The sequence below is a fragment of the Miniopterus natalensis genome, chromosome 2 (genome assembly GCF_054644295.1).
Source record: "Miniopterus natalensis isolate mMinNat1 chromosome 2, mMinNat1.hap1, whole genome shotgun sequence".
NCBI classification, from domain to species: Eukaryota; Metazoa; Chordata; class Mammalia; order Chiroptera; family Miniopteridae; genus Miniopterus; species Miniopterus natalensis.
This window is the reverse complement of record NC_142082.1, coordinates 103,699,219-103,727,174: the sequence shown is the minus strand read 5'-3', so window position 1 is coordinate 103,727,174 and position 27,956 is coordinate 103,699,219. Positions and strand designations below refer to the sequence as shown.

Genomic DNA, 27,956 nt, shown 5'->3' with positions numbered 1-27,956 from the left:
GTGTGGTGAAGATGGAGTCATCACCAGCTACCTTCCCACTCCGGCTTGTGGCAAAAGAGGCAGGTGAGGGCAGTGTAACTTCACACGCGGACAGGCGGCAGGAAAGCTGGAGTGGGAAGGGGGTGTGCAAGGAGCACTCAGGGAGGGTGCATTTTCCTACAAAGAAACTCTGCAGCCCAATTCCTGAGTCTACTCTGTCAGCTTTATTCCTGTCTAGAACCTTCTTTCCTTAAAGAGCCAGCATCTGGCTTCCCCTTGGCAAGCAGCTTTCCTCACACTGCCTAAAGACATCACAGTCCATACCCTCCAGCCTGCTTGGGCTTCTCCAGGGGCACCCATGTCCCATCTGGATGTGAAAGGAGCTTCTGAGGCTGAGGGTCCAAATTGCCCAGGCAGGGACTCAGGCGTCTTCTGGCCCTCCACGAGGGAGCTGTTCCTGGGAAAGGGACCCAGTTCTCTACCTACTCAGCAGGTAGAGAGCTGGGAGAGCACCTCCGCAGGTGACTCCAGCCCCACGTCCAAGGGCAGATCTATTCATCTCACCCAGGCAAGATCAACCATTTGTGCTGTGAGCCCAGCCCACTTTCCTACTCAGACCAGGGAGTCATTTTTGGTCCATGGTTTTCGTGAACTTTCAAAATCAGATGTGCCCTCTTTCCCGCCAAGAAAGGCCAGTGAGAGGCATACCAAAGGGTGGATTCCGAAATATTGCCAACTCTGACAGCAACAGGCACAGGATAGAGGGATGTATAACCTTGTGCTAGACAAGCCACTAGTCAGCATGGGAAGGTCTGGCAACTGCTACCAAGGCCCTGAATAACCTCACAGGGGCCCCAGGGCAGCCTGGGCAGATGAATGAGAAGAACGGTAGGGCTAGAGCTCCTCTAACACACCAGCACAGCAATGGAGGGGCCAAGAAGACCCTGCAGGCAAGATTCCTCCTGGCCCAGGCTCCCTCCATGGGGCAGGGCAAGCTCTGATCCCCACATACTCTCTCATGAGTTGTTGAGAGAAATTTTCCTTAGAGCCCAATAAGGACCAGAAGAAGGAAGGAGAAAGTGAGATGATGACTGGCAGGAAAGGATGTAAACCGGGGCCACTGCCTCTTCTTGAACACTGAGAATCTTTTAGAAACTTGGTGCTTTTACTGGATAATTCCATCACCTGCAAAAATCTACTTTCTCTCCAACGTTACCTCTGGCTCTAACTGTCCTATTCACCCAAAGTTCCCCCTTCTAACAATTTTAAGTGAGCTATATATTTCTGCATTTTTACATTTATACCTTTGTTGTGAGGCCATATATATATATACACACATATACATAATTTATATTATTGATTGATTTTTTTAGAGAGAGAGAGAGAGAGGAAAAAACATCAATTTGTTGTTCTTATTTATGCATTCATTGATTGATTCTTGCATGTGCCCTGACAGGGGATCGAACCCATAACTTTGGTATATCAGGATGATGCTCAAACCAACTGAGCTACCCTGCCAGGGCCAAGGCTTTATATTTTTACAAACCAAATTTTACTTCATTTCTTTGCTTAATCATCCACTGCCCAAGATTCCACAAAGAGAGAAAATTCTGGTAGATTGAGAACCAGAAAGCCTAACTCCCACCTGGCATCCCCTTGAATGAGGTGGGGGTGGGCAGGTAGGGCATATTGTTCCTACACGCACTGTTCTTTCCATGCCTCAGTTTCTCTGTGAAGTAGGAAGACTGGCTTAGCAGACTATATGGTGAGACCAAGTGAGATCATGTCTGCCTTAGTCCACTCGGGCTACTAAAACAAATACCACAGACTGGGTAGCGTATAAACAACAAAAATTTCTTTCTCACCGTCTAGAAGCAGAAGTCCAAGAGTGAGGAACCAGCATGGCTGCGTTGTCTGGTGCAGGACCTCTTCCAGGTTCACAGCTGCTGCCTTCCTGCTGGGTCCTCACATGGCAGAAGGGGCAAGAGAGCTCTGTGAAATCTCTTTTCTAAGAGCATTAATCCCGTTCTTAAAGCTTCTCTCTCATGAAGTAATCACCTCCCAAAGGCCCCACCTCCCGACTCCATTGGGCATAAGGAGTCCAGCATGTGAGTTCGGGGGGGAAACAGATGTTCAGACCGCAGCAATGTCTGAGGGCCCCTAGGCTTCTGGGGAGAGCGCCGTCTGGATGGAGTGCGTACTGTGCACGGGCCCTCGGTCTGGGAGCCTGCACCCAGCTCTCTCTCTCAGAACAAAAGGAACTTTGCTTCTGCCTTATCATGTCCTCCTTGTTCATTTCCATTTAAAAATTGGTCCTTTTGCAATTTTGGTGTTCTGTCCTCTCTCATTCTGAGCTCATGTATGCTACCCCTTCATCCAGATTTCTGCTTCTCACTGTAGTATAATTTTAAGGCTCATCTTAATGCATCCATGGAGTTTGATTGTGCTCACACGGCATAAACCATGCTACTAATGTCTAAAACTGTCACTTGCCCTTTTCTGTGACCAGTGCCACCTATTATTGGGCTTCACAAGATCTGAGCCCAGTTTTTTATCATTTCCTCTCTTTCCCTGTCTCTAGGCCTTGTCATTCCTCATATTATTTATTTCAAGAAATCTTTGCCTGTATGCTATTTAGCTATTGTTTTGCTGTAGCCTAAAGTTAAACAACAACCCACAAATATTGTATTGAGCTTCCAGCATACCAGGCTGTGTGCTTGGTGCCAGGCACATAATGGTGACTACAAGCAGGCTGGTGAGCCCTAGAGTTGGGTTTTAAGAACAGATTCCCCTGACTCTGTCCACTCTTGGATCTTGTAGAGTCCCCAGGTCACCAGCTCATTCATCCCTAGAAAACCTGCTATTCAGCCTGCTACTCCTATTCCTATTTAACAAGAAGCAATGAATAAATACATTAACCAATTGTGTATCAACTTCTAAAATTAAATACCATTCAGAAGAAGGGAGAGAAGGAAGTAAATGTATATTGTGTCTACGAAAAATCAGACATTTTCCCTTCATTGTCTCACTCAATCTATAAGACAAGTAAAATGGCCTTTAGGGAACTGAAGTTCAGAGAGAAAAACTAAGCAATGCGTCCAAAATCAAAGAGCCAGTTTTTGTTGTTGTTGTTTGGGGGAATTTTAATGCAGGCTTAGGTGATTCAAAAGCCACGCTTTTTAACTACACCCCCATTGAAACGACAAATGTGAACAAGCTGAGATGTCACCATGTACTCGGTGGCTCCTCAGCAAGTATGAGCAAATCAGAGACACAGTGAAAGCAAGCCATTCTCAAGTAGCAACTCTATGGAAATGAATAATAGTCAGTTCCTATATCCCTCCACCTCCTCTGAGGCCCCTTATATCTCCACCTACCTCTCATTTGCCCATTCTGTCTTTGGCCCATATGTTCCCCTGGATTGGTCTGCACCTGCTGGATTTCCTTTCCAAATCTGAAGGGACAAGTACTTTAAGGAGAGGGGACAGTCACCCAATAAGTGGGCTCAGGAAAGTGAAACAATAGCTTAATAAGCATGCACACGCATACGCACATGCACTTGCAATGGAAGACTTTCAAGTTGCAGAGACAAAATTAGATTGCTGGATTCCTTGAAGGCAGAAACTGTTTCATATGCATTTTTTGTGCCATAAGAGGCATTCAATGAAAGTTTAATGCATGCATGAGTGAATGAATGAGAATTACAGAACTGGAGAACAAGGAAAAGAGAGTCAGAATATTAATGTAAGAAAACAACATTAAGATCATTGATCCTTCATCACCACAGAAATCTCTGCACATTCCTGCTTTCTGCAGTGAGAGACTCCCCAGCTCTGTTGGGATTGCTCCTTTACACTGAACTGAACAGTCCCTCTGTAATTTCCACTCACTAGCATCTTTTCTTTGTATAGCTATTGAGCACCTCAACGATGATATTAAAACATCTTTACGGGGCTTATGGTGTCCTGCAGGAGATGCCGATAAACAGAAGTTACAGAATAGAGCAAGGGATGGGGTATCTCAGGGAGAGCAGTGGGGGAAGAGGCACCTGTTTGAGAGAAGATGGTCAGGAAGGTGCCGGTTAAACTGAGCCCTGGAAGTTGAACAGGAACCAGAGAAGAGCATTTCAGGCAGAGAGAAGAGCAAAGGCCCTGAGGCAGGGGTGAGCTCAGTTTTTTGGGGGAACTGAGAGCAGTGAGTGAAGAGGAGGTGTGGGCAGGGCCAGAGCACGCAGGCCCTTCGGGACCTGTAAGGGGTGTGGATTTACTCTGACTGCCCTCAGAAACCACAGGGAGCAGAGGCGTTAAGTGGGGTGTTTCATAACCTGAGTATGGTTTTGAACCATTGTGCTGACTGCTGGTGAAGAATGGACAGTGTGGTGATAGGGGAGCAGCTAAAGCCTGCAGATGACAGCAGTAGACATGGAGAGAGGTGGGCAGAGTCATGACTTTATCTGATGGTGAAGTGGATGAGAGGGTAAGGAAGGAGAACAAGGGAAGCTCTGGATAGTCTTTCAGCAGGACTAGCGCTTACCATCTTTATGTTCCTCCAGATCCGACACAGTAGCACCTGCAGCACCAGGTGCTTTGTAAAAGTCCCCGGAATGAGAGCAGAACAAAGCTAGCCTCCACAGATGCATGCCCTGGTGGTCCCCTCCACTCAAATCCTGCATCTTAGTGGTGCCCTGCAGGCTCCCACACACCCCCTAGAGGGCAGTGCACTCCCCACACTGAGAAGCATGGCTTTAGGCTAAGATACGACTTCAGCCTCTAATTTAATTTTCCTTGAAACCTTTTTATCCCAACTCTTAAAAAGCCAGTGTCTCCCACTATCAATGGAATCCCCTCAACCCAGGAACTCAGCATATACATGTCACATTCAAATGAGTAGGAAAGGGAAGGAGCAGGAAGGGAGGCTGCAAGGGGATGGCAGGGAACGAGTCAGCCCACCCCAGCCGAAGGCTTCAGCCCTGAGTCAGGAGCTGCACCCTGCGTGGGGCAGAGCTCCTGCCTTTCAGCATCCTGATTGGTGAGTGGGCATCACTCTGATTATTATTTATTATGTGGAATGCCCACAGGGTACCTGCTGGAGCAATGCACGCAGACAGGCATAAGTGGGCTTCATCGTGGGCCTCCACCTGCTCTTGTACCCAGGGATTTGCATATTGTTGCAACACTGTGACAGGTTTCTTTCTTGCCTGGTGCTTGAGAGCTTAAAAGTCACTATGAATAATAAAAAATAATTATATGACTTGCATAAAGCCTTGTGTGGGAAGGGTAGTATTAGCTATTACATTTAATTATTTAATGTGGAAAATTACCCACACTGTATAAAGAAGCCCGGTGGGAAAGTGCAGTGGTTCCATCTCCATTCTTGCCACTGGGAAAGAGACAAGACCACACCAAATCTGGGAGGGGAAGAGGGATCCCCAAAGCTGCAGAACTGTGTTACCTGACCCACCAGAATTGAGGCACTGCCAGTGCTCCTGCTGCTGCTGCAGGGGAGGGGGACCTTCCAGTCCTAGGAACAATCACAGCCACCAGCAGGCACTGCACGCTTCATGCATGGACTCAGTAATCCTCACAGACCTTCTGAGGGTGTGCCCTGGGTCACCCCCTTCTCATAGGAAGGAAGCAGAGGTTAGGGTAATGTGCCTGCACAACTCAAGGCTCCTCTGGAAGTGAAAGCAGCTGCTCATTTCGTACACTAAAGTGGGTTCAGGTTGCAGCCATCTTTGTCACAGTTGGGTCATACCCGCCCCTTTGTTAAGTAGGGTCAGTTTGCTAGGTCAGAAAGAGCATGGAGATGATAGGATGAGACCTGCCAGGTCTGGCTTTGGAATGCTCTCCCAGAGTCTAGGTCAGCCGGACTGGAAGGAGAGAATTCGAGACAGGCAAACCTCAGAGGGCTGCCGGGTCAAGCTTGCTCGCGGCTCCTGCTGTCCTCCCACTCCCAGGGCCGCCTGGTCTCTGCCTTCCCTGCCTCTTCACAGTGCTCATGCTGTTCATTTGAACGTAAAGTTGCCTGTGTAGCTGCAGTGCGTCTGCTGGCCTTGCCCTGCCCCAGGGATATATCCCTGCAGCACCCTCTCCTGGAGGCGTCCTTCGCAGAAAGCAGCTCGCGGCCTGCATTAGTGTGGAACAGCTGCAGTCCACTTGGATGCAAACTGAGGCAGAGAATGAACCTGCTGAGGTTTCCAAAGAAGCTTAGTTACTAGCTACCAGTTAGGGGGAGAACAACGGTACCAGGTCTGACCAATGTCTGCATGCACACACTGCACACAACCAGGCACCTCGTGAGCACTCATTGTGTGTTGGTGAGATCAATGAACAAGGACCTTTGAAACTTTCCTGGGGAGGGAAAAGCTTAACTCCAAAGAAAATTGAAACAGTTGGTGTCCAGCTCAAAGTGCACATTCCTCTAACATAATTTCAAGAACAGCCCCTGTCACCACCACCACCTGGGGCCCCTCATGGGGGCAAGAACCCAGTCCCTGACTGCACCCCTGCCTGCTCCTGCCCTTTGTCCCCGCTGTCCCAGGCTGGCTGTGCAGTGCGAGCCCTCGGGCATTTCTGAATGAGCACATCATAGGGTGGAAGCTGACAGAGGAAGGCAGAGATCCTCGCCGCCTCCCAGGCGGCCAGGGCCCAGGAGCAGCTGTGTGCACAGTTATGCCTTCTCCATAAGACACCACTAATTTCCATGATTACTGTTATGCCTAAATGGCATCCTAATGTAATACAATTTACATTATCTCTGCTTGGTGTCAGTTACCATTACGTTCCAAGATATTCCATGGGACTCACTCTTCACAAACACACTGAGACATCGCCACTGCGCCTCTCCCAGCTGCATGCAGCTCCTCTCCCCGATCCAGTCAACTCCACCCATCTCTCAGCCACAACCTGGAACCCAGGAAAGATCAGTGTGTCCAGGACCTGGGCCCTGCCTCCCCACCCACCACCAACCGCCCCTGCTCAACTTCCTGCCCCAAATGCTTGCTCACTCAGGGGTTGGTGGGCTCTGCCTTCTTTCAGAAACTCCCTCCCCTGGGTTAAGTACAAGACATTTCCCGCCCCACTCACCCATTTAAGGCTCTGCCTCCCCCTGGTGGCCTTGACCCCTTCCACTAGCTTCATGGATTCCTGCTGCTCTCCTGTCTGAGCTGCAGAGTCACTTCAGAGGCCCTGGGCCTATTCTGGGCACTCCCCAGCCTGCCGACCTCTCCTCGCCTCTCCTGACCCCCCTCCTCTCTTTCTCCTCCCTACCTCCCTCCCCCTCTCTACTTCTGCCCACTTTCCACCACCTGTGTGGCTGGCCTTTCTGTTCCTCCTTCTCCTCTCCTGCCTTCTCCCCGAGGGACCTTTCCCATCAGTACCCCTTTCATGTGGTTTCTGTAATTCCTTCGCTTCCCCGCCATCCCCACCCCTTGGCAGTTAGCTTCCCCCTCTCCGACATCTTCCTCCCATCAGTTTTCCCCATTCCTGCTCTCTGTCTCAGTTCCAGCAGCTCCACTTCTAATTTCATCTCAGGTCTCCCACTTCGACACTCTGAGACCCCACGTGTCCCTGGAAGGGAACAGTCTTTGAGGAGAGACCCCCCAGACAGACTAGAAGTCCAGAGACCGATTCCCTATCAGGGGTCAGATCACCTCTGTGCTCCTTCACTTCACCTTCTCTCCACTGGACCCGTTGGAGGTAGACATGAACCATAGGCAGGAAAGAACAGAGAAGAGAAAGAAACGACTAATGGCAGCGAAATAACTTTCACCTCAAAATTGCTAAGAATGCACAACACAGCCCCAGGTGGGCAGATTTTTTTATGGATCCCTTCTGAACACCCACTCGTTCTAAAGCTTGTGTTGCCTCTGAGAAGATCACAGTGGCGAACTCTGCCTTGGGCAGGGAAGAAACTAAGAATCCAGAATTCAAGGGCGAAGGCATGTGCCTACCACCTCTCTTCACAGCCCTTCAGGCAGAGGAGCGGAAGTTGGGTCTTTCCAGGTAGGAATAGTGTTTCTAAGAACATGGCAGTCAACTATCTAGATGAACGTGAGCCTCAAATAGTTAACCACAACAACTTGCATACTGTCACTCATCTCAAAATAATAGCCAGATTTTAGAGCCTCAAGACAGTCCCACTGCTCAGCAGTAACTCAAGGTGAGCTCAGGATTCCGGAAACTTCGGCCTCTTCCCTCCTCCGTCCACAGACACCCAGGCTCTGCCTTCCCCTCTGTTCAGTCCCACCTCAAAATTAAACCTGTGAATCCTACTTAACAGAGCACCTCTGGAAAATCATGACAGTAGCTAGAGCTTGTTTGGAGCTTACTTCAACCAGGCACAGGTCTCAGTGCATTACAGATATTCTCATCTAATCCTCACCATAACCCATGGTTATCCCACTTTATAGGTGGGGAAACTGAGGCGTGGAGAGGTTATGTTATTTGCTCAAGGTTACCCAGCTAATAAGTGCCAGAGCTGGGATTTGAACCCAGGCACCCTACCCCCAGAGATCATGCTCTTAACCACCATGGTGCCTCTTTCAACTTGGAATAGCTCCCATGATGGAGGTGCGTCGGGACACAGATAATCCAAAAGAGAGGAAAATCCAAAATTCCTGTGCATGTGAAATGCATCACCTGGCACTTCTGCAACCATTTTTCCTTCTTAATCATGATTTGCTGAAGCTGGTGTCAATTAGGTCTGCAGTATCTCAGCCCACATCAGCCTGTGAGTGGAGGGCCAGCGGCACCCGGGAGAGTGGGTTATTCCTGGGGTATAAGCATACTGCAAGGGTGCTGCTCAGCCTGGGGTAGGAGAGCACAAGACCCTCCTGAGGATGGCCAGGGGAGAGGCCCATCTTCTTGACTCTGGGGTTTAGGGATTGCGAGGGAAAGGCTTCCAGCCCTGAAAGCACCATCCCTTCTGGACGATCAGGCCTGCGTGGCTCCGAGGAGTTGGACGTGAAGAGGTTTGGTTTACCACTCCAGAGAGAGCCAGAAAAACCCTTTCCCTAACCCTGACATCTTCCCTACCATTTGAGACCTATCACCAAGGACAGAAGGAGTGACAGGTATAAGAGAAAAAAACAACACCTATGATTTTTTTCCATCCCACTTCTTCCATTATACCCCCGAAACCCACATTACCAGTGGTTTCCAGCAAATAAAGAGGTGGGCAAAAACAGACGTGTGTTGGGGGGTGGGGGGATGGAGAATGGGAAAGAGAGGATAAGAGGACACTAAGCTCTTAAACTCCGAGAGTTCAGGGAAGAAGAATTCTCCCAGGCCTGCCTGCTTAGGGGTTTGGCCAGGTGTCTCCTTTGGACATCCTGTTGACCTAATGGGGCTATGGGCTATGTTTCTGGGAGTGGGGGGTGGAATGGGTGGGAGGAAGGGGCCACTGAAAGAGTGGGAAGAGGAGGCTGACCTGAAAGCTGGATCTGAAACTGTCTTCATGGTCGAGTTGGGAAGGTTGATGGGCCGTGGGACAGAGGGGTGGAAAGGCGGGTGGGTGGGGCAGGGTTAAAAGCTGCCTCTTAAAGGGATCCTGTCACCAACCCCCACAAACATGCTTCCTCTCCCCTACATTCTGGCAACATGCAAATCTCCTCAGGGCGAGGTCCCCAGGAACCCTTGGCAACAAGGGCACTGGCTAGTTTCTGCAGCCAGGCACTGGGCCCACCAAGTAGCTTGCCACAGACCAGAGAAGTCAACCAAAAGCCTCCAGAAGGACAGCCTGTTGAGGGCAAGGGCGGGGCATGGGGCATTAATCTCCATAGAGCCCAGCCGACCCAATGGCAGGTGGCCATGAGGGATGGAAGTGGGCCTCAGTCAAGGAGTTGTTGACTGTGTTGTGTTTCCTTCCATCTGCATGTGCACACAGAAACTCGGAGAAGGGGTAACAAGTGACACACAACCAGGAGGCTGACAGGGTCCCTTGAGGTCTCAGCCCCTGCCCCGGTGTGCCCAGCTGATTAACCTGTGTGTGTTAACCTCGCCTGTGCCTGTTCTCTGCTCTCTTCCTTTCCCTTTCTCCTCTCAGGGGTGCTGCAGACCGAGCCCAACTTACCCATTTTGTTTCAGGTCTCTGGTGGATGAAAGACTCCAACTCACTCTCCTTTCTTGAGCCCTGAGCCTTCCACCTTCCTACCTCTCCTCCTGCCCCCACACCCAAATCATGTTTTGTTACCACATTTTCTAGGCTAGATGCTGAACATCCTGGACTCTGCTCTCGTTCCTGTTTCTCTCCTTTCTCTTCCTCAACACCCATCCCCTTCCCTTCTGAATTAGCTCTACCACAAAGATGGTGTCCCTATCTAGATATATTGCCCCAATGTTTTCCAAAGTCTAATTTTAAAACATGTGCATATTTATAGTTCATTTGGGGCCTTCACTCTTTACCTTCTTCCCTTCAAAATCAGCCCTCTCCTTTTGCCCTGAGAATATCTGAGAACCTGGGAGGCAATTGGTTGTTGCCTGCTCATAACATCTGATTTAAACAGGAGAGAGGTTCCTCTATGCCTCAAAGGATCTAGTATGTTCAGAAAAATATTCTGGGAAGCCAACAAGAAAGCCACGTATTCGGGCTGACCCTCACCTGACCCATGCCCTGGCCAACCTCTGCTTCCCCAATCTGGCTGTGCAAAGTCTCTGCACTGGCACTTCTGTTTTCTTTTGGCAGAAATGCCTGGGAACCGAGAGGCCCCTTTCCCTGTGACCTGACCTCCCACACTAAGAATAACAGCCCTAGGACAGCGTGTCTTGTGATCCCTCTGGAAAGAGGGCATGGCTGGGAAGTGGGGAAGTTAAGGGAGCTGGATAGAGCCAGGAGGAAATGGAAGAACACAGACTCTTGGCTCTTGTGAGTAAAAAATAAAAAGGGAGAGTTGGCAGCCTTCTAGAGAGCTGGGGAGAGACCTGGGAAACTCTCAGAGGAACTCTAGTGCTCTCATACCCACTCACCGATCTCTACAGTTCCGTCTCCTAGAAGCCCCAACTGGTGGCTCGGAGAATAGGAAGATTCTGGTCCTGCGGAGCAAATGTGCTCCTGTTCTAATTTGTCCCCTTGCAGACATTTCCTTAAACACTGAAGAAGCAAATGTCCGTTTTTAAAGAAGACAAATGTCTTTAGCACTAGATCCTTTCCACTCCACCCATGAGAAATGTGGCTGTCCTGTTCCTAGGGCTTCCTAAACTGTGAGCAGATATCCCATGTGGTCACAGCACTGCTCTCTAAATCCCACATCTCGCAGACAGGCTCATGACCCACCCAGGACTCCTGGGATCCTCTGGGAACCTGGGACAGCCTATCCATTGGTTGTCCAAGTACCTCAAAAAAGTCTTTCAAGAACAGTCATCTCTTCCCTTTTCTAAATATGGGGGAAAGCAAAAAAAACCAATCCATTTGTACAGGATAAGGATGCTGTCCTTTCCCTTCTGTGCCTGAGTCTCTCCTCCATGGCACCCCTTCCTAAGAAGCCTGTCCCTTCCATCCCTTCTACCAGACTGCCCCTGTCAGGTCCAGTTCTCAAGAGAGGCTTTGGTAGCTTCATTCACTTTGGTGGCATTTGCATTTCAGTGGGACCCTGTATCAGAATGACAATGCTGAGAAAAGAGCCTGGGGCAGGTGTTGCTTGGGACACCCCTAGGAGCATTGTCTAGGGCCATATCCTGCAATACCAAACTATGGGATCCACCCAGACTCTGTCTCCTTTCAGTCAGGAAAGCCTTTGCCCGGACAGAGCTGCCCCTGAAAATACTGGGCTCAGTCTAGAGCTCATTCTATCTGCATAAAGTCCAGCTTTTTATAGACATTGTTGTAGTGATGTGGTCCCCTTGTCACTGCTGAGCTTTATGTGAGTCACCTCTGAGCCCAGATGACCTGGCCACCCTTCTGGGCCACACTGGTTGCTTCTTTTTAGTTTCCAGATCATCCACAGGACCACAGCCCATTCTCCTCCAAGGGATCATCCAGCTGTGCTCCCTCCCTCCCTCTAGACAGGCCCTTCTGAGGAAGAGAACTGGGGACATAGGAGATGCTGAATGTGGACCGAAAAGGGCCCAGCCATGTCCCTGCCCATTGCAGCTTATACTTCCCATATCCCACGCCCACCCCCGCCCTGCTGGGCAGTAGGAAGGGCTCCTGTGCAGGAGGGTGGTGAAGAGGGATGGATCTGGAGGAAGGGGAGCCGTGAGGCCATGGCAGGCAGGCAGGAGGATTGGACTAGTTGCCTCCTGGCCACCTCCTGCTCCCCTGGGCTCACGGAGAGGGTGTTTGCAACTCCAGCAGCAACACTGAGGTGCCCAGACGGTGATTCTGATGGTGATTGTTGCTCTGTTCTTGTCTGTCTAATATTCCTTTTTAATCCCCATCCTGCCTGCCCCTCCCTTATGTAGGGTTACTTTAGTGATCCCTGGAATGTTTTTGACTTCCTCATCGTAATTGGCAGCATAATTGACGTCATTCTCAGTGAAACTAATGTGAGTATGACTCTGCCCTCCCCAGGAAACCTCCTCCTTCCTCTTCCTCTGCCGCCTCTGTTTCCCCCTCACTCTCTTCTCTCTCTCTACCTCCTTTTATTTATTTATTTTAATTTCCTGTTTTTACCCCGCTCCAGTCATGCTTTTTATTGAACCTGCCGTCGTCCTGTGAGGGGAAAAAAAGTGGGAGCCTCTCCTCCTTTTTTTCCACTAGTCCCAGCTGGGCCCTCTGAGCCGGGGCCCAAGAGCTGGGGGCCGAGTGGAGGGAGCAGGCGGTGGGTGGCCGCCGGCTCCCCTCCCAGGCGGCCGGAGCCCAGCGGAACCTTTGAACTAACCCAGCTTTTGCCAGGCCTCTCCACCCTGCGAGACCAGGGTACCCAGGTTTGAGCCACCGGGACTGTAGAGTGGTAAGAGAGTCTTGAATATGCCCACGTAACCTCTTTCTTTTCTCATTTTTTTCTCTTCTCTCCTTTCTTTCATGCTTTTTTGTTTGTTTTTTTCATTTCCCTCTTCCTTTTTGTTTTGTTTTTCTCCTTTGTTGTTGGTTTGTTTTTTTTCTCTCCTCTCTCCCCTTTCCTCGGCTTCTCTGCCCCATGCAGCACTATTTCTGTGATGCATGGAATACGTTTGACGCCTTGATTGTTGTGGGTAGCATTGTTGATATAGCAATCACCGAGGTAAACGTAAGTACATGGCGTCTGGACCTGATGTCCGTGCCTGCTCTAACACTCATCATCTCGCCCCGGTTTATTGTTTTCCTTCATTCTTTCTCCTCCCCGCCTCCTTATTTTCATTTACTTGTTTTTATTTGTTTGTTTAAATTGATTTAAATGATTTTTTTCTTGTTGCTTTATTTTGGAAGTTTTCTTTTTTTAACCCTGGAACGAGTTAGGCCTCCCTTTCCTTTAAGTTTTGACTGCTGCATCTTTCTCTCTCCCTTTACTACCAGCCCGGCATGACTCACACTGTATAGGAGGATGCAGCTTTGGGGAGCACGGAGTGAGAAAACCAAGGGACATCTGCAACTTCTGGGCAGCTGCTGGGGCGGGGACCCAAACCTCTTTTCACTGCACCTCACCCCTAGACCTCTGCCTCTCCCCCTCTTGCCTTTCCACCCACAGCATCTTGGAAAGGAGCTCTCTCCAAGCGGGACATTGGAGTTAAGGCTCGGTCTTTGCCTGCTTTGTCAGCCCAAGGCGCAGCCCATCACGCTCACACTGAAAGGGCTCTGTCCGATTTACCATCAGCAGCCCATAGAGGCGACCCAGCCCCTCCAGGCCCGTTTGGGAGAGAAGAAGAGAGCCAGTCATGTTCAGAGCCCTGCTTGCACCCCTCTTCTCTGGAGTGGCCAAAGAGCCAGGTGGCTGGGTGACCCGCCGAGAGAGAGCTCTTCTGAGGTCTTTGCTCACTCTTGCAGGGCCAGTGGCACCTCCCTCCCACATGAACCAGCCCAGAGAACTGACTCTTGCACCCACCTGGCTCTCCCACTCCCATCCCCCCACACCCTGCCCTGGCTCCCTGGCCTCAGACAGAACCCCAGGCCCTGTGCTCCGAGGCCTCCTGCCGCCTCCCCACGAGAGTTGCCTCCTCCTATACAGTTCCTACCAGTTCCTGCACACGTCTTTTTGTTACCTGGCATGTTTAAACCTTCTCTCTTTATCTATAGGCAAGCCCTCTGCAGTTAGTCTTTAACATGTGTTAATTTTTTGTCATAATTTTTCCTTAATTAAGAGACTTGGTAATGTTTGCACAAACCTTTGATGCACTGACCCCTGAGTAACAGCACGGAGCAGACGCTGTACAGTTTTGATTAGAGATGTTTGAAACCACCCTTCCAACCGCCACCATCTCCCCACTGTGTCCCACCATCCCCTCTCCACTCCATATTTTGTTCCCCATCAGTTGAACTGACAAGTTATTCTATCTGCCTGATTCCCCTGATTAAAAGCCCCTGTCTGGCCCCGTCCCAGCAGGTGGACATTGAAGGAGGCTGTCACGCTTCCCATGCCCGCCCTCAGCCTTTGCACCCTCCCTGCTCAACCCGGAGCTCCAGATTCGGTTGCCCGTCTGTCTCCCAGAACCCCCAAGTTGTCTTTGTCTCATGGCGGTGGTGGTGGTGGTGGTGGCGGTGGTAGTGTGTGTGTGTGTGTGTGTGTGTGTGTACTCTTGCCCTTGACAAATAATAATGGCATATTATTTTTAAAAAGTCAGTCTTCCTACACATGCTCTGTGCCTCTTCCCCTCACACCCTGCCCCACCATTCCTGAGCACACTCCCAGTTTTGCAGGCTGGCCAGCCCTAGTTGTATCTCAGGTGCGGTTCAGGGCCATGAGCTGTATGTGTGAATGTCAAGGCCAGAGCGTTTGCACTTGGAGCTGGAGCTGTGCGGTGCTCTGGACTGAGGGCAAACTCAAGGAGAGGAACAGGGAAGAGAGAGCAGCTGCAGACCCTGCCTTCTGAGGATGTAGTTTTTCAGACAGCAGTGTAGGTCCTTGTGAAACCTGTGCCAGGGACTTGGAGCCTGAGAAACAGCAGGAAAAGGCAGGCAGGTGGCAGCCAGCTGCTCCTCTGGTGCAGAGACGACCCGTTGGCACCCGGGGTCCTCTGGGGTTCTCCCTGTTGGGGTTCTCTACCTGCCATTTCCCCCTAAACTGTTGGTGTTTTTAAAAGAAAGACAAAGACAAAGCAAAAGAAACTTTTTAGGGTATAACATTTCTACAGAAGAAGTAGCCATGTTGGGGGTAGAGAGGGAGGGTGCGGGACAGGAAAGGAGCATGACACCACCATGAAGACCCTTCCATTTGCACGTCGCTTTCTGTTGATGAGTCACCCTTGCATTTGCTTCATGTAACTATGTAACTGAACTACCTTGTGAGTTTGCCAGGCAAGAGTTATCATCCCCAAGTTGCTGACGCTAAAGAAGCTGGGGGAGAGACTAATGCCTCTCTGTGCCGCACAGCTGGAGTCCAGGCCTCCCCACATGCACACTTACCCCTGGGCCTGGGCCAGAGTTCCCCTCTCCCCAATCCATGTACCCTGTGATAAACACATGCATCTCACATGTCCCTCTTCTTTATTTCCACCAGCCAGGATTTGTTCAGCCCTTACATTCTGTAATTTATATTTAAAATAACCATACTTTTTTTATATTCTAAACAAAAAATGATTTATCAGCCCCCCTTGGAGTTGTGATGCACCCTTAACCAGCCTCCCTTACCCCATGTTGAAATGTCTTCAGTCCTCTCAATTGAGGTGAAAAGTCACACTGAAGGGTTGTCTGGAGATTAAATGGGACAACGTGTGTGATGGAGGGCAAGAGGAGGTGTCTGGAGACCCAACACTTATTTCCCTCCCACACAATGAATGGCTTGTGAACCAGAAGAACAAATGTCACATTCCCCAGGCAGAAAGGCGGTGTGAGAGAGGGAGGACTGGACGTGATGGCAGAGCTGGCAAGTGGCTGAGCCTCGCTGCTGCTTCCTCCTGGAAAAGAAGACTTAGTTTCCTCCTCTGTCAAAGGTGTAGAATGGTATTTACAGCACTGTGTCCTGAAGCTCAAATAAGAGCATCTATTTTAAAACTCTGTGTAAACTGTAAAGGGCTATGGAATGAAAGAGACTGTTGCACCCAAGCAGATGACATTTTTTCCCAAATCTCTGCTGGAATAGCTAGGAGGGCCTAGCCTCTAGCCAATTATATTTAATTATAACTTATTACCCACAGACACTGTTAGAGAGCCCTTGTTTCCCAGATATGATCAGACTCTTGGAGATGGGTACACGTGTGGCCAGATCAAAGCAAGCGCAGCTCACTGCCCACAACCCAATCCTCAACAGGGCTGTTCCACAAGCACAGTCCTGGCGTAACCCTGCACTCAGAGAGCAATCAGTATCGTGGATGACAGAATATACGAGCAACAGTGCTTAGTCTCAGAGACAGGTCCCTCTGCCCAGATGGTTCTGCCTCAGGCCACTGGCAGCTCATGGGTCTGGACACTCCCTGGCGCAAGGAAGTTTACAGCTCCAGGAGGTTTCCCCTGGGGGCTGCTCCAGGCCTTCCCAGAATTTTCTAGTCTTACCATCATCACAAAATACTCATTCCTAGACATATGTTCTATTTGGCAGGAATCTACACTCAGCCTCAGAGGAATCCATAAGGCTTTTCACCTGTAGCTCATCATCTTTGACTTAAACCTACAGAAATCAACTGTCATTTCCCTCACCTAACTGCCATATTCATCCTAACCACCCTCCAAATAGCCCTCACATTTAAGCTCATCTCCCCATAAATGCCTTCTCTTTCCTCCTTGCTGTTACCAAGCTACAGCACCTCTCCCTCTGGGAAAAGGGTTTCCCCACGATCCCTGGAGCCAGCATTCATTCATTCTACCATATTTATCGTCTCACCTTCGGTGTGTCACATACCATTTTAGACACCTGGAATACATCAGTTCACAAAACAAAAGCCTCATCCCCATGAGCTAGCATTCGAGGGCTGGGATAAACAGCCAGTGAGCAATTCAATGAGTACAGAAAATAAGGAAATCATAGTCTGTCTAAAGCTGGTAAGTGCTTTGGAAAAGGAATAGTGTCGAGGAAGGGGATCAGAGGTGCTCAGGAAAGTGCTATTTCAAATAAGACTGAAGTGAGGAGTTACCCATGCAGATGCCTGGGAAGGGAGCTTCTGGGGCCGGAGAAGCAGCTGCTGTGACTGGCGCAGAATGAGCGGGGGAGAAGGAGAGGAAGGGATCAGAGAGGGGACCGGTTTGGCTTTCATGATGAGGAAGAAGGGGAGACACTGATGCCTCTGAGAAGAAGGGTCCCCTGATCTGACTGACTTTTCCAGAGGCCGGCTTTGCTGTCTGTAGGAGTCAGGGTGGACACACAACACCAGGTGAAGGTGAAGGTGGTAACCCGGGTGGGAGAGGATGCTGGCCTGCAACAAAGCAGCAGTAACAGCAGTGGTGAAAATGGTCAGATTCTCAGTCTGATGTGAAAATAGAATGAGCAGTGTGTCCCGACAGACTGGATGTGGGAGTGGGAGAAAGAGGCGTCCAGGATGGCTGTGAGGTTTGGGCCTAAGCAGGGGGAGAGTGGAGCTGGTATGAACCGGGAAAGACAGAAGGCGGGGCAGGTTGCATGAGGAGCTCAGCTGGGACGCACCTATTTCTCTTCCCAGTGGGGATGGCAGGTAGACATTTGGACTCACGCTCTGAGGTTGGGGCATGGAGTTGTCAGCATATAGATAGAATTCAAAGCCGTGACAGTGGTGAAGAGCTCCAAGGGAGGGAAGAAAGGCAGGAGAGGGACAGGACTGGGGGGGCTCGGCCTCCAGCATGAGGAAGGCGGGGCCCTTTGTGCTCAGAGCCAGTCTGTGGTGCACTTTCTGTTCGCTCTGGGGGTGCCTCTGAACCACTGCAGAGGTAACTGGAGGACAGTCAGGAGTCCCCACCTTGGATAGCTGTGCTGGATTCTGCTCCGCTGACCTTCTCCTTCCTGAGGCATTGCCTTGTCTCAGTCGGAGGCTTCCCTTCCTCTGTGTCCCCTGGGAGGGCAAAGGGCAGCATCGTGTCACTCTAAGGAAGCCCTCTGGTCTTCCTTTATTTCTTGGGTCTGTAATCATATTTTCCAGAAGGAAAACCCAGGGACATAACCCCTGTGATTGTTAATGGAAGTTCCTGGAGCATCAGAAACTGCTCCCTAATGTCTCAAATTGGAATCAATTTGGGGGCCTAGTCAACACCTTTCCCAGCACTATCATTCTGTATTTTAAAGTCTACTGCACAGTGGAGAGTGCTGAGAGGCCTGGATATTTGCATTACAGATACAGGAAAATACTCCCGAATTGCAAATTGAAGCCTGTGTTCTGTTTCCAACTCTGGCACTATTCAGCCATGTGAATTAGAGCAATTGACCCCATTCTCTGGGCCTCAACTTCCTTGAATGTAAATGGAGGTGGGGACAGTGGAAATGTTCTCAAGGGCCTTTGCCACTCTAGCACTCCTAGAATGGGGCATTTTCTGATTGTGTGAGGTAAATTTTCACTTCCTCCCCCTAACCATGCCAGATTCCAGATCTAAGGCCGAGTCCTTTCATAAGGCTCCCAGGGCTACATGGGAATCTGCTCCCTTGGCTTTGGGATAGTTCAGTAGAAATTCTCGCAAGAGAAGGCCCTAGAGGGACCTTCAGAGACTGAGGAATGGGACAGAGATTGTGTGAGGCCTGGAGAGCTCATAGGGAAGGCTCAGAGAGAGGAAAAGCTGGAGAATTTACATAGGAGCCAAAGTGCTAGTCCACAGAAGTGACCAGAGCAGGAAAATAAAGTAACAGTGGTCCTGGCTGTGGTCTTAGCTGATTAGAGTAAGGTAGGGGAGGGAGAAGAAAGGGGAGGAGCGGAAGAGGAAAGTGATGCTGCTCTTTGATGAGCATGCGCCAGGCATCCCACACACAGATTAACTCCTCCAGGTGCTTGTTTGCAGGAGGAAACCAAGGCTTACACAGGATGAACAGTTTGCCTGTAGCTAATGGGTGGCAAGACAGGGATTCAAATCCATTTCTGTGGGAGAACTGAGTCTTGCATTTCCACAGAGCCCGTTGGCCAACTCCCTGGGCCAAGCTGGCCGGGGCATGGCATCGCCGAAGGGCCCCTGCCACTCAGGTCCTCAGTGCACTCCCAGCATCGTGGCCTGGGGCAGAGAGGCTTAACCTAACTTCTCCGTGCCTGCTGACGCTGCCAGTGCCGGAGCAAGGGAGCCCAGGCTGCCCTAGGAATGCTCTGATAGTGCATGCCCGGGCTCAGGCGCCTAATTAATGGGACTCATAAGTAAAAAGCAAAGCAAGTGTAAAGCAGGCCCACCTGACACCTGGAACCTGAGAAGAAAATGAGAGGAGGGACAAGGCAGGGATGGAGCTCGGCTCCAGGGAGTGTCCAGCAGTGAGCACACCAAGGCCCCTGGGTGCTGGCGCCAAAGCCTCCCTACCCCAGCTCCTGAAGCCAGCGGCACCTCTCCACCACAGACCCACAGGCACAACTTCTAACTAACTACCTGTCCCTTCCCGGCTCCCATGAAAATAATGAAGCAAGTTTGGCTCCTGCTCTGGCTTCGGGGCCTGGAGTGACAGGAAAAACAGCGGTTCTGAGTCACAGAGAGTTTGCTGCACACCCACCCCTCGGGGTTGAGTCAGAGAGCTCAGCCCGAAAGCACCAACCCTCCCTCCACATTTCAGCCCACAGGGCCTACATGGGCCTCAGCCTGGCTCTCGATCTGCCTTTTCCTGTCCCCGCCAGAGCAGAGAACGGGCCAGGATGGCACAAGAAAGGCAGGGCTGGATGCCACCCCCCAGAGCTTGAGGAGGGGTAAAGGCAGAAAGTGGATTCATCCAAAACTATTAGAGTGAACTGAACTTTGGAGCTATCTAGCCCCAAGTCCATCCACTGACTGCAGGAGCACACACTGAACCCTGCTGGGTAGCAGCCGAGGATATCGGTTTTACAGACAAGGACACTGGGGCAGAGGCAGGGCACAACATGCTCATTCTCACAGGGGGTTTTTTATTTGTTTGTTTTTTAAATTATATCTTTATTGTTTTCAGAGGTAGAGAGAGAGAGAGAGAAACATCAATGATGAAAGAGTTGTCATTGATTGGCCGCCTCCTGCACACCCTCAACTGGGGACTGAGCCCAAAATCCTGGCATGTTCCCTGACCGAGAATCGAACCACAATCTCCTGGATCATAGATCGATCTTCAACCGCTGAGCCATGCTCGGCCGGGCCATTCTCACAGTTTTTTAACACAAAGCCAAGCCAAAACCTGGCCCCTGACTCTCTGAGCCCCTACATGTTAGTGCAGGGGGCTCAGATATTCACATTGTCATACATTGTCTAAATGACAATGGTCAGTGTAGCCTGGGCTGGCTCTACGGTAAATTACGGCAAGATTGGTGGTGTCAGACCAAGCTGGGCGAGGCAGACTTGACCCCCTGCACCTCCCTACGCCTCCATTTCCTTTTGCTGAATCCCTCCTCTGCTGCTGATGGAGCTCCCTTCTAGCTTCTTTACTTCCATCCCCACAACAAAACTAATGCCATCAAGGTGTCTTGTTTCCAATACACTAATTCATACTAAGATGGTAGTGACTCAGTAAGCTACCCTTCCAAAAAGTAATGTTACCTTTAAAGAGGAAAGGGTAGTGCTCACCCTAAGGATTGAATGTCTAGTGTGTCTAATATAAGACTTTCAGGAACAAAACCCCCAAATGAGGAAGCTGTTTCCCAGCCTCACCCTCTAACCTTTTTACACAGGCAGTTTTCTCCTCTGCTTGGAAATAAAGTTGGCCTTCGAGAGATGCAGCAGAGCCCCACTCATTCCTAGCAGGCAGACAGCACATGACCATCAGCAGGCAGTCCAACTGGACATGGAAGAGCCATTTGAAAAGCCCACTGCCCTCCAAAGAGTGAGGCTTGCTATGTGGGCAGCAGACAAGGGAGCACTGTGAGGCCCACGTGGTGGGACAGACAGGCCTGATGAGCAGCCCCATAGGAGCAGGTTTCCCCAAAGCTGTTGCCTTGAGATGTGCCCTGCAAACTTGACCTGAAAGGTTCATGGAAACCTGTTTGTTTTTTATGGGCATCCTGATTTAGGTTCTTAACTCAGCTGTTACATCATCTGACAGTTATAGCCTGTCAGGTCTCCCCTGCCCTCTGCCTTCTAACCAAGACCCCTTCACTTTCATTTTCCTCTGGTTTTCTTTCCTCCTTTATTCTCATCTTCCTATCCATCTACAGCCCTCTCGTTTCACCTAAAATAGAAGAGTGGAAGGAAGCTGTCACAGCACAGTCTCGGGCCAGACAGCCATCTGGGTCTAGCCGGTGTCTGTTACTTTAGTTCTCACAGGCTGGAAATACAGCTCTTGCTGCTGTATTTGCCAGAAACTTCTAAAGCAAAGGAGCCTAGCATATTCCAAGAGCAAGCAGAGAGTAAGAGAGCTACACCTCAGGAAGGCTCAGAAATGCCCACAAGTGCCCCCCAAAGCATCACCACTTCTGTTAACACCCATTTACTCTTTGTGTCTATGCCCCACCTTAAGAATCGTCTGCTTCGCTTGTTTCCTCTTTGAGTCTCTGTCTTTCTCTGTCTTAACTCTTGTCCTCTGTCCTTCTGGGGTGTCTCTCTCTTTCTCTCTTCCTACCCCGCCCCCCCATGGAATTCTTTCATGTTGTTAGCACTGCTGACAGCTGATTTCATCCATTTATTCTTTATGGGTTTCTTTTGTTTGCATAACTAGACACCAACTATCCTTCCCAAGGGAAGATAAAACTGCCCTGGCAATTGGGCGATCAGTCTTGTGCAGCATGTGTATCTGGCAGGTAACAGCACCTGGGGAGACATCAGGCTGCAGGTGAAAAACACAGTGACTCCTGCAGCTCAAGCTGCTTCCATCCACATGAGCCGGCCACCAGGCGGCTAATACTACAGGCTGATCACTGTCCACGCTCCGCAGTGTAGCCCATGAAGACAGGAGGGGCAAGGGAGAGCCAGGAACTGTCAGCACCCTGCGCTCTACCTCCCGCCAGTCCCCTTGGGGCCAAAGTTCCCCTTAAGGCACGTTCTGAAGGGGCATTTCATCTGGGCGCCTGTAGCCACAAAGATTCAAGAGGGCTCATCTCCTTCTGGCTAGACTTCTTCCTTAGAGAAACAGGTGCCAGCCAGGGAATTTTCAACGTGGTGGACATGGGGGGAAAGGGTGTTGCTCTGTCCACTCTCTGCCTCATCATCTTTGGGTTTGTCTTCATTCGTTCCCTGCCCTTTTCTGTCCAGTGTTTTTGCCTCCCTCATAACTCCCCCATCTTCCTCTTCTTACCACTCCTCCTCCACAGATCCATTTACAACTCTCCATGAGTTCAGACCAAAATGGAAATTTCAGCTGCCCATCTTTCCTTCATTCACCCTTGTATCTAAAAGCTACTGAGATCTACCCTCAGCTTCTGTATATCCCGGTTGACTTAAACATTGGTTATTTAAACATTGCATCTCCCTTAGCAAGGAAGCTCTTAGTTCAACTTTAGAAGCTGACGGTGTAAAACATATTTTACCTTGGCCTCCTGAAAATGCTTTTCTCTGTGGCCACCTCTGCTGGCTCTAAGATTCAGTGTCTTCTGATTCTTTTACTGCTATAGGCCGCTCTCGTTCCCAGGTGTGCGTTTCTCCTGGCTGAAAGGAGGTAAGAGGATAGTGAGGACCCCACTCCATTAACCCGCACTTGCTGGCTCCTGGCCACGAAGGTGGTGTCCGATGTATCTAGAAGCCCCTGTCCTCTCTGTGTGTAGCAGGCTGGTAATTGACCTCCCACGTAGATTCACCAACAAAGCCGCAGCCGCTCAGCACCCTACCACACCAGGTGCTCTCACTACTGAACTCACCGTCCTGTCTTGCAGATACGATGAGAGTAGAGATCAAAAGCAGAGAAGCAGAGCTTGGGGTGGGATGAGTGGAGGCAGTGCCAGCAGGAACCCAACCTGCAGGTGCTTTGGAATGGAACTGATAGCACATTCACTCCCTAAGTTTTATACAAAAGATTAAAAAACAAAAAGCAAGGCTCTTCCGCAAGGTCGCCAGTAAGAGACGCACATACTCCCATGACATTGCCTTTGACTCCCTTTCAGAGGGATGAGGAATCTCAGTGGCCACGATGTTGTAGCCGTAGCCTCAACAGCAGCCATTGGAATGGGGCAGCCCGTCTGTGGACGCTGTTCCTGACTCAGCCAAGAGCCAGCCTTCCCTGAAGGGAGTCGGAGGGAGTCTACACCTTTCACAGTCAACATGTCCAGGAGGGTGCAGCGGTGGCTTATGAGCTCTTTAAAATCTCTCTAACCACCTGATCGCAAGAGAATATTCTGGAAGACAACTTGGTTGGATACTCCAGCCTAGATGTCTACTACCCAGGCCCAAAATCCGTAGTCATCTTCACTTCCCAGCTGTGCAAAAAGGAGGAAGAGCAGAAAGGAGAAAGCGCCTTTCTATATGGTTAAGAGCTATTTTCAACAACTTTTAATTCTCCAGAAAGACAAGGTAATATTAACTAGGAAAGACATTCCACTGATTGTCACATTCTTGGGAAATCCCTCCATCTAGGGGAAGCTTCTCTCTGCCAGCCTCCTGTGTTCCCCGAGTCTCCCTGAGCACCCTCTGGGTGGTCTAGAGATAGTGCACAGTGAACAGGAGCAGTGAGTACAATCCAGAAACCAAGACTCATCCACTGAGGCAGCACATCTGATTTGATTCTGAACTTCACTCAGAGACCCTGTCTTACTAGCTGCCGGGTGCCACTCCTATCATCCTCGCCAGTTATACCAAACCAAGCTAATCTGCATAAGTATATTGCAGTAAGTTAATTGGCTTCTCCTCTCTATTTGCCCTTAGCTTGAACAGATTAAGTTAATTGACCCAGTATCTTTAACCCTTTGACAGTTACTGGATCGTAGAAAACAAAGTTAAAAAAATTGGTTGCTCACCACACCTACCGTTAGTGGATTCAGCACAGTATTATAGCTCAGCCGGAGTGTGTGGGGTAGGTAAGCAACCCTGTTGGCTCCTGGGGCAGGGGAGAGCAGGCAGGGTCTCCAGGCTCATGGGGCATAAGTCTTCAGGGAGTCCTACCACCCTCTTTCCCAGGAGACCGTGGGTAAAGAAACTGTCTGCTAACTCGGGGAACTGGAGGCAAATATGGAAAAGGGTCAGAGATGGATGATTCTAAGCTACCAGCTAATTCTGAGCTTAGCTCAGAAAGTAGAACTGATGCCTGCAGTTTTCCAAGACAAACTAAGGATTCACAGAGAGTGGCCAACAACACAAACATGTCTCTGGGCTGAAAGTGCAGGTGCCAAGTCCAACTAGTCCAGTCTCCCCTTCTAGCTCACCCAGGGGTTCCAATTGCAGCTGGGCAAAGGGACTGAAGGCTGGAGCAACTACACCAGGTCATCTAGGAATGTCCTTTGGGGGCTGGCCGTGTGTCCATGAGCCATAGGTTCAAGAGCCAGTACTGTGTGTTAGGCTTCTTCCTATTGGTTCCACTTAGAAATCATTCCATGATTGCTTTCTGGTTTTATTATGAGTGGTCAGTCATTTTGAGATGATGGATTTTGTAAACATAGCTCCTTACATAGAACAGGCTTGTGTGAGAGGCTGACAGGCAGTGCTGCCCCAACAATCAAAAGTGCCCTCTGACCCAAGTGCCCATCAGTAGATGAGTGGATAAAATAGCTGTGGTACATTTACCCAGTGGAATACTATTCGACCATAAAAAAGAATGATCTCTTACCCTTTGGGACAGCATGGATGGACCTGAAAAGCATTATACTAAGTGAAATAAGCCAGTCAGAGAAAGGGAAGTACCATATGATCTCACTCATATGTGGAATCTAAGGAGCAAAATGAACTAATAAGCAAAATAGCGACAATCAGATAGATATCGAGCAGGCTGACAGCTGCTGGGGCAGAGTGGGGGAGTGTTGGGGACTAGGTTTCGGGGGTGTGGAGGGACTGAGCAAAAAAGAAAAGAAGAAGAAGAAGGAGACAGAATCGCCCTCTGAAAAGCATGGCTTAAAGCCCGGGAAAAAGTTTAATCTGCGAGTCTCCCAATTCTCCCAGAGAGGATCTGGAGCAGTCATTACCCAGTCTGGGGACCCAACACAAGATCCCAGAGACCTGTCCTCCCTCTCACTGCTGCCCTCACAGGTCCTCCTGTCTGCTTCTTGCCCCCTATTACAGAGACATATCATGAGGACTCTTGAATTAATACATATTATTAAAATAGCAAGACACAATCAAGGTGATTAGAGCAAAGCTAAAGCTAAATTTTTGAACTAAAATTTGACTTAAATAGGTGAGATCTTAAATGGGAGCTATGAAAGGCTAAAAATCAGCAAGAAAAATGACAGTTAAGACATTAAAAATCTCAAATGAAGGGTTTTGAATGTTTAAGAAGTAAAATAAAAGATGGCTGGGGGTTGTTCAGTTGGACCAGGTGACTCAGGTGGGTTCTTTAATTTGTCTTCATTTCGGTCCTCTTTGGGATGGAATTGACCCAGAAGACCTTCAAGTGTTTGCCCAGGGTTCTTAGCAGTAAGAGGGTGGCTTTGGGAGTTTTGGATCCAAGCCTGTGGGGAACTCTGTCTAATGCCTAGGCCTAGTGTATAGTATAGACTGACCTCTCTCTGACCCTCACTGTCCCTCACCGAAGCTGCAGAAACATAGAACTCCTTATCCATTAACACAGGAGCACAAGCACTTGACCATCCTGAAATTCCCGCCGTGTGTGTGTGTGTGTGTGTGTGTGTGTGAGCCCTCATGTTTCCATGTTCTATCATATCCCACTAGTCAGATGCTAGTGAGCCCAGTCTCCAGGCATGTGGACTGGCCTGGCAGCTACTGCTCCTCAAGAAGCAGAAACGGAGGCTGGACTGTGTTCTGTAAATGACCAGAGAGTGTATCTTTCCTCTCTTCCCTTGCCTCCCCTTACATCCCTCCCCCACAAAAAAGGACATCCTATCCATTTGCTATGGAAAAAGGAACTTGTTGAGAAATTTGTTGCCAAAGGAGTATTTTAAGTCTGCGAGCAAATGTCTAGCTGTGCATTTCCATCCTTCAAAAATCCCGTTATAACACTTCTTTGTTTGTACCTTAAAAACCGAAACACAAGAGCAACCATCTGAAAGTGGAGGGTAAAAGCAAAACCATGACCTCCTAGAGAGAGTTAACAGCTCAGAAGGCCAGGATCTGTCCAGGCCTCGGCTCTATGTGGTGGGCCCCAGAGAGCAGGGTACAGGCTCAGGAATGGGGCAGAGAGAAGCCATGTCACTCCCTGTGGCCGTTTTCCACAGCACCTGCCCCCAAATGAGCTGAGCAGTCAGACCCATGAGAACAGCTTCTTGGCATGTTAGTAATCATATCTTAAGTTGTACACAGGGCTTTCAAATTAAAAAAAAATTCCATACTCAGTTTTCATGCCATGGCTAAGGTTCTCCACACCTGTAGGCTAGGAGCTGAGCAGAACCGCCTCCCGCCTGAGCCTCAGCTTGAGGACTAACCTCTGCTATGGAGGGAAGTGAGGGCACCTCTTTAGACCCTCCAGAATTAAAATTCAGTCCCCCATAAGCCTGAGGGGCCACTGCCTGCAAGCTCCTTCATGGCAACGCTGGGATAGAGCTAGAGGGAGTAAAGTGTAAGCCCTGAAAGGTTATCTTAGATCACATGGCAGGATTTAAAACACAAGGCCTCCATCCACAAAGTCCAGAAGATCTCATTTGTACTGAGTGTGAACTGTTTAATACGTGGTGGAGATGGGTCCTTGGTAGATGTGAGACCCAGCTGTGCAGAGCCCACACTCACGGTGCAGAACCCACCAGGCCTGTGGTTTGTATTTCTGTCACTTGTCTCCTTTTGCCCTCTCCTGCCACTGTGTTGCTCCTGTGTTAGCCAAGACCTAGAATACCGACATCTTCGTTGGAGACTCATTACAGCTTATCTCTATCTGCCTTTCTTTAAAGCCAACTGAACATACCCAATGCTCTCCCTTTATGGTAAGACCAACCCTCCAGACCACGCTCTGAGCTTCTGTGACCTCCTCTAACACCCCCACTCTTACCCACTCAACCCTCAGAGTGTCCCAGAGCCCAGCGTGGCTCCTGCTGCATGTAACCACGGTGTCCGTCTTGCACCTTGCCTGCCTGGTGTCGTGTGTGCTGTGACGTGCTGTCTGTATAATGGTGTTCCTTTCTGCCCCGAACTTTCCTTTGGGTGATAATTCACTGCGATCTTGACTATCTAATGAGCCACTGGGAAAGAACTGGACCTAAGGGCAATTTCCTGTTAAACACCCTGAGGACTCCACTGGCTAAGTCTCTAACCCTAACCTGATATGGGAAATCTGCACAGGGCACCTGTGAGAGCCATGGTAAGGCCTCCTAGGTAAAGGGAAGGGGGAGACATTCTAGCAGGAGGCAGAGAGGCAAACAGTGACTTTTTTCCTTAATAAAGTGTAAGGACTGGCCTCCTTTGCACTCTGAGTTTGAGGCCACAGTAAAAGGTTTAAGCTGGGATTTGTTACTGAGGGTGTGGTTGAATTTCCAGTCACTCCAGCAATGTTACCTGTGGATTTTTCTAAATTCCTGAGTTCATTAAAATTAGACTATCCCAGCAGGCTACAGGCAGAAAAACTCAGTTTTTTGATTGGACCACTCGGTGTAGGAGCCTCTGATTCACTTTGGCTAAAGTGATAGAGATGCCACTTGGTGTGACCTCGAGATCTCCTTGGAGCAGCCTTCTTCAAAAGGCTGTCGTCACACATTTAGTGGGTGGGATGATTCCCTGAACCCCTAGAGTCAATAGAGGAAGCAAGACTGGGTGGGTCGGAGTTGTTCCCTGGCACCTCCAGCCCAGGCTGGACTGCCCAAGGGAAGGCTGGGCCGGGGCATGCTCCCCTCTTCACAGGGACGGCC

General features: G+C 49.8%; 1 protein-coding gene across 1 annotated transcript in view; it reads left to right on the top strand.

Annotated features, from left to right (window-relative positions):
* Window positions 1–27,956, top strand: part of CACNA1C (calcium voltage-gated channel subunit alpha1 C) — a 589,282-nt gene that overhangs the window by 518,402 nt on the left and 42,924 nt on the right. The window contains exons 31-33 of the mRNA XM_087814454.1: window positions 12,378–12,461; window positions 13,061–13,144; window positions 27,006–27,038. Of these exons, the coding sequence (XP_087670580.1) occupies window positions 12,378–12,461; window positions 13,061–13,144; window positions 27,006–27,038 (201 nt within the window). The remainder of the gene's footprint in view (window positions 1–12,377; window positions 12,462–13,060; window positions 13,145–27,005; window positions 27,039–27,956) is intronic.